Genomic DNA, 5,566 nt, shown 5'->3' on the forward strand with positions numbered 1-5,566 from the left:
ACACGCAGGCGCTTCTGCAGCACCATCTCTACAGCCACGACGCGGCAAGCATCGATGTGCTGCGCAAGCAGACCAAGCATGTGGGCGCAGCGATCGCGGGTGCGCACGAGGTGGCTGAGAAGATGACGCGCGAGGTGCGTCTTCTTGGGCGCGTCCAGGAGCGCGTCAAGGCGTCCATCGAGCGGAGCGATGGCATTTTGCGCGTACGCCAGAGCATGCAGCGGCTCCAAGCGTGCATGCACGAGCGCAACTACAAGGACGCCGCAGCGTGCCTGAAGGAGCTCCGGGACATTGAGGCGCTTTCGATTCCGATCGACGTCGGCGACAAGCTGCGCATGAACAGCGCCGAGAACGACATTCGCGACGCGATCGAGCGGCAAATGAGCGCTGCGCTGCACGCGAAGGACGAGGCCGCCGTCTTGCGCCTCGGCAGCATCTTCGAGCCCATGTTGTTTGCCGAAGAAGGCGTCAGCATGGTGCTTGCGTTCGTCGCGTCGCAACTCGAGGAGCGTCTCGCGCCATCGTCGTCTCTGCAGCGCCTCTCGATCCACGACCTCACGTCGCACTTGATCCACGTACGTCTTTCCAATCGCACGCACTTTTTTCTCTTTTGTAATCCGATCGCACGCAGGTGTTCAACACGGTCGCCGAGGTGACTCTGCGCTTTGAGCCACTCATGCTGCAGTCGTTTGGCTCGGTGCGCGGTGCTGAGCGGCTCCTGAGTCGCGTCTACAACGTCGCAAGCCCGATCGCAGTGCGCCTTCTCGACGCGTACATTGCCCAGCGTGGGCTCGCCGACTTGATCCACAAGGCCCGACACCTCCCGGACGCCACCGGACCCAATATCAAGGTGGCGGCAGAGAACGCCGTCGACTGGAACCCGCAGCTCAACGAAGTCGCAGTTGTCCTTCAGCATTCCCAGACCTACGAGCGGTTCGTACGGGCTCGGGACGTCTTCTACATGGCCCGGTCGTCCTCGCCCACTGGCTCGCTTCTCGCGTCGTTCAATGCAAGTCCGCTGAATACGAGCGTCCAGGAGCTCGCCGCACTCTACTGTGCGCTCGAGGACGTCTGCCTCTCAGCGTCGACCAAGAAGGCCCTGGCGACCGAGGAGATGCGCTCGATCGCGAGCCACTCGGCGTTGATTCCGGTCTCGTCGATCATTGACGAAGTGTTTTACGTCGCGCGCAATGGCGCGTGCCGGGCGCTCGCGACGGGCCACGTCGACGCGGCCTGCGGTGTCCTCAACCTCGTCGCGACCTTGCTCGAGACGACGTTGTATGACGTGATCAAGAGCCGCGTCCGGGCCCTGCCGCGGGAGATGCGCGAGGCAGGGCCGCTCACGGGCCTTCTCACCAACTTGCAGTCGAGCACACAGCTCCGCGATCAGATCCAAACGATTGCGACGCTGGGCAAGAAGATGACGTCGCGCAACTTGAACAGCACGCCGCCAGCCTCGACGAATGCGTCTGGCCCACTCACGCCCGTGCTGGCGCCGCCCGTGACGCTCAATAGCATTGGCACGATCCTCTCGTACCTCGCGCAGCTGCAAGCGACCTTGGAAGCCGACGCGATGGCCGCGTTCTCGGATCCATTGCCCGCCCACATCAAGAGCTGTCTCTCAGGTGATCATCTCTCTCAACCACGAGGTACCAAGGCCGCTCGTAGGCCTCCAAGATGCGGCCAAAGGCTACAAGGCGCTCCTCGAGACCGCCATGTCGCACATCGCCAGCGTCTTTCAACCCAAGCTGGCCTCGTTTCTGAGCCCGATTTTGAAAAAGACGTCGTTCGACTTGACGGACGCCATGTTCGCCGCCAACGAAGTCAACGATCCGTTTGCGGCCTCGCTCGTGACGCAGCTACGCCTGCTTCTCGACCCGTACGAAGAGCACCTGGCGCGCGAGACGTTCGAGCAGCTCGTCGACGCCGTCACGGTGGTGGTTGCAGAGCTCCTCGAAGGCCTCTTGCTGACAAAACTCGTGCCCTTCAACCAGCTTGGTGCGATGCAGCTCGAAAAGGACGTCCGCGTGGTTGCTAACTACCTCGGGGAGAAGGTCCAGTTCAACCACGCCCACCACCGGGCCTTTGGGACCCTTCGGCAATGCGTCATGGTTCTCAACGTCGATGTACCCGACGACGTGCTCGAGTTCTACGGCCGACCGACGACGAGAGGCGTCGTCGACTGGAAGCTCGGGGCCGGTCGCGTGATCGAGCTCCTCCAGGCGCGGGTGGAGTTTACGACGGTCGAGATTGCAGCGATCGAGCTCGCGTGAGGAGTTTATTGAATCAGGATCATCCAGCTGATAAAGATGTAAAAGAGCAACACCGGGTACACCGTGAGCGCCTTCTTCTTGGGCGGCACCAGCTGCGACATGAAGACGACGGACGCTATGCGACGACGTGGTCAGCATGGGGACGAGGTGGGAGGCGAACGAACCGCGCGTGGACCAGACAAATCCGACGCCGACGAGGATCAGGCGGATCGTCACGTGCGACGACACGACGCGCGTGAGGAAGCATGCGAGCGTCGCAATCACCAGCGGAAAGACGCAGTAGCCCAAGACGCAGATGCTCTGGAAGAACGAACTAGCGAAAGGATGAGACGCATGTAGGCAAAACGGATGAAGTCCATACATGGTGCTGCCGAGGAGCTGCGCGTTGACCGTCACGACGGCGGCGCCGACCCACACGACGACAAAGACACTTGTAAACACCATCGCCGACTGGTTCGCGGGCGCCGTGAGGCTCAAGAGACTAGACATAGTATATCGTCAGGAGCACGTCATGGCCAGCGACGCCGTACATGGAGAGCATGAGGCAAACCATGAGCGGGCCCCAGAGGTCCCAGTCGCGCAGCGCTTGGAGCGTCTCGTCCGACGTGTTGCGTGGCATCAACACCACCTTGAGCTTCGAGCCGACGAGCCGGACGTCGCGCAGCTACGCCGGAAGCATGAGCGCCTAGCCTACCCAAGGTCATCGCCTCTTTACGATGGTCTCGGACACGGGCTCGTCCAGCGTGTTCTCGCGCGTCGCATGGATGCTGCCTGACACCGCGTCTGCCATCTCTTCCTGGGATCGTTCGAAATGCTTGTCTGCCAGAAGGGGTTTCCGGATACGGTATCCGGTAATAGGATAAAAACACACAAACAACGAGCCCGCGATTATCTTGGTGCCATCACCGCGCCTTCCAGCGCTCACTTGCTACGTCGCCACGCGCTACTTTCGAGAGCCGCCTCGTGCTAGCTCTGCCATATTGCTCGATGGCCTCGGGTTGTGTCCTCGTAAGCGTTTAAATGGCGCTAAAACACCACGTCGCAACCAGGTGCATGCAATAAGGTACAGTTCCTCAATTCAATATTGACATGTGAAGTGATGTACCCTTGATGCAGCCCACGCCGTGCACGTTGAAGCGCTACCACCAAGTATACCTGCCTCGTTGACGGTCTTTCAGCCACGTTGACGGATAAAAACATCGATTTTCGATGCTTTCCGTGGGAACATTAGAGCGTTGCCACCTCGTTCAATTTCATACTTGGTGAGCGACCATGGGCGGCAAGCCAACGAAGGAGAAGCAGATCGTGGTCGAGGAGATCTTGCACCGCGACTTTACGTATGGCACGGCCGCATCCGACTGCGTCCAGCACTACATGCCGCCCAACTTTCCGATGCGCCCGATCCTCAACACGGCGTACCTCCTCGACTGCAGCAAGAGCTGGAAGCTCATTGTGACGGCGAATACGGACCGCATGCGGCAATATGGCAAGTCGGGTATCGTGCTCTTCTACGACGAGTTCTTCTTCCGGCTCTTCCAACGCGACTTTACGCTCGAAGAAGTCTTCCCCGACATTGGCAAGCGTGGCGAAGTGCTCGTCAAGGCCATGACATTCATGCTCAAGAGCTCGGCCGAGAACCCGAAGCAGATCGTCAACAAGTGCCACTACCTTGGCCACCGCCACCGCAGCTTTGGCGGCGTCCGGCCGCACCACTGGGCGCAGTACACGAGTACGGTCATTGAGGTCATCATGTACTGGCTTGGCGAGTACGCGTCGCCGGACGTCGGCGCTGCATGGTCCAACATTGTGGGCTTCTTCCTCATGCACATCCTCGAGTCGTTCTTGAACGACAAGGTCGACCCGTTCGAGAGCTACCAAAACTCGATCATTAGCGCCGTCCAAGAAATCACCGCGTCCCACGACGAAGAGTCAGAGCGCACGTCGGCGAAAGCCGACCCACAAAACGCCGGCATGAGTGGTCCAAGCCTCATGTAGCTCGTTGGAATCCAATACTCTGTTCAAAACTTTACATGCAATACAGTATCTGTCCATGCGTCTGCTCGAATGGCTGTGAGTGGCTCACGGCCAATATCGGAGAGGCCGCACGCGCTTCTGAGGCTCTCGGCTGCAGGACGAGGGCTTTCCTGCACACCGGTGAAGACACCCAGTCACAGATTTAGTCCCACCGCTTCGCATCTTGCCTACTACACCGTCCGTGACCAATATGGGTCACATTGTGAGGTGGACAGCGTGAACAGGTGCAGAATACCGAGTCTGTAGGTGCGAGTTGGGTTCGGAGTGCCATAGACCCATCGGTGGGATCGACACGGGATGACTCGGCAACTTCTGTTCACGTCCGCTTTTCCAAACACAAGTTACGCGCACGCGGCCTCCATCATGCCAACGCAAGTCTTCAAGAAGAGGGCATTGCGGCGAGGACGTAGGATGACACTACATCGTCAACGTCGCAGCACTGTTAGTGTGTTCTAGCATCATCACGATGCAACCGTCTTCGTCATGTCGCTATGGCAACTCATTTCGTGCAACGAAAAGAAAGTACTTGTGTGCCACGGAAAGAGTATGTGTCTGCAGCTATCCGACGCTGAGACGCTTGCTCGAACGGTGACGGCTGACGGGCGGCGGTGGGTCGTTGGGCCCGGCGGTGTTGAGGTACAGTGCAGGGTTGAGCCGCTCGTTCGCGCGGTGCAGCATCGCAGGCAAATCAATGGACGCGGCCAGTGTGAGCTGCGCGTAGCCGTCGCTCGCTTGCGCGTCGAGCGCGCCTGGCATGCGCTGGAGTTGCGTGTGCACCGCGCCGAGAAGTCGATACCGCTGGGCTTTCTTTCGCACGCGACTCCGCGGTGCGTCCTTCTCCAGGCCCTGGAGGCACTCGAGGAGGTACGGGTACAAGTCGTCCTACGCACGACGTGGCTAAGAACTCACGCGTTTGACTTGAACAACCTCGAGGGCTCGGAACCGGCGGCGCAGCGACCCTTCGTACTCGGCAAGCACTTGATCGACGATGTCCAGGCGCAGCGCGAGTTCAAAATTCGGGTACGGGTATGGCAGCGTCGGGTACGGCCGCTTCGTTTCCTGCACGACGACCTCTGGTTTCTTGGAGCGCCGGTGCCCCGCGGCTGGCTTCTTGTCTTGCTTCGCGGGTAGGATCTCGGGCTCGGGCAGCACGCTTGGCGGCGGCTCCACGAGCTCAAAGTCATACCACATGCGCAGTAGCTTGCGTCGCCGGTACGCGTGGATCGCCGCGTGCTGGCGCCAAAACGTTTGGACAAGCG

At 60.0% G+C, this 5,566-nt stretch overlaps 4 protein-coding genes across 4 annotated transcripts; 2 read left to right on the top strand and 2 right to left on the bottom strand.

The window, feature by feature from the left end:
* Nucleotides 1-122: 122 nt before the first annotated feature.
* On the top strand, nt 123-2,273 carry SPRG_06596 (hypothetical protein; the record flags this gene model as incomplete). The annotated part of the gene is made up of 3 exons (XM_012345415.1): nt 123-575; nt 632-1,625; nt 1,669-2,273. The coding sequence occupies 3 exons, from the start codon at nt 123-125 to the stop codon at nt 2,271-2,273; spliced, it is 2,052 nt and encodes a 683-aa protein (XP_012200805.1).
* Nucleotides 2,244-3,090, bottom strand: SPRG_06597 (hypothetical protein). The gene is made up of 5 exons (XM_012345416.1): nt 2,989-3,090; nt 2,804-2,937; nt 2,635-2,754; nt 2,438-2,586; nt 2,244-2,388 (listed from the first exon to the last, which is right to left on the bottom strand). The coding sequence occupies exons 1-5, from the start codon at nt 3,061-3,063 to the stop codon at nt 2,279-2,281; spliced, it is 588 nt and encodes a 195-aa protein (XP_012200806.1). The 5' UTR covers nt 3,064-3,090; the 3' UTR covers nt 2,244-2,278.
* Nucleotides 3,091-3,513: 423 nt separating this feature from the next.
* SPRG_06598 (hypothetical protein) lies at nt 3,514-4,333 on the top strand. Its single transcript, XM_012345417.1, has one exon. It carries the CDS (start codon nt 3,546-3,548, stop codon nt 4,266-4,268), a length of 723 nt encoding a protein of 240 aa, XP_012200807.1. The 5' UTR covers nt 3,514-3,545; the 3' UTR covers nt 4,269-4,333.
* A 532-nt stretch (nt 4,334-4,865) lies between these two features.
* SPRG_06599 (hypothetical protein) lies at nt 4,866-5,498 on the bottom strand (the record flags this gene model as incomplete). The annotated part of the gene is made up of 2 exons (XM_012345418.1): nt 4,866-5,189; nt 5,235-5,498. 2 exons carry the CDS (start codon nt 5,496-5,498, stop codon nt 4,866-4,868), a joined length of 588 nt encoding a protein of 195 aa, XP_012200808.1.
* Between the last annotated feature and the right edge of the window lie 68 nt (nt 5,499-5,566).

Source organism: Saprolegnia parasitica, assembly GCF_000151545.1.
Source record: "Saprolegnia parasitica CBS 223.65 unplaced genomic scaffold supercont2.23, whole genome shotgun sequence".
Taxonomy (NCBI): domain Eukaryota; phylum Oomycota; class Saprolegniomycetes; order Saprolegniales; family Saprolegniaceae; genus Saprolegnia; species Saprolegnia parasitica.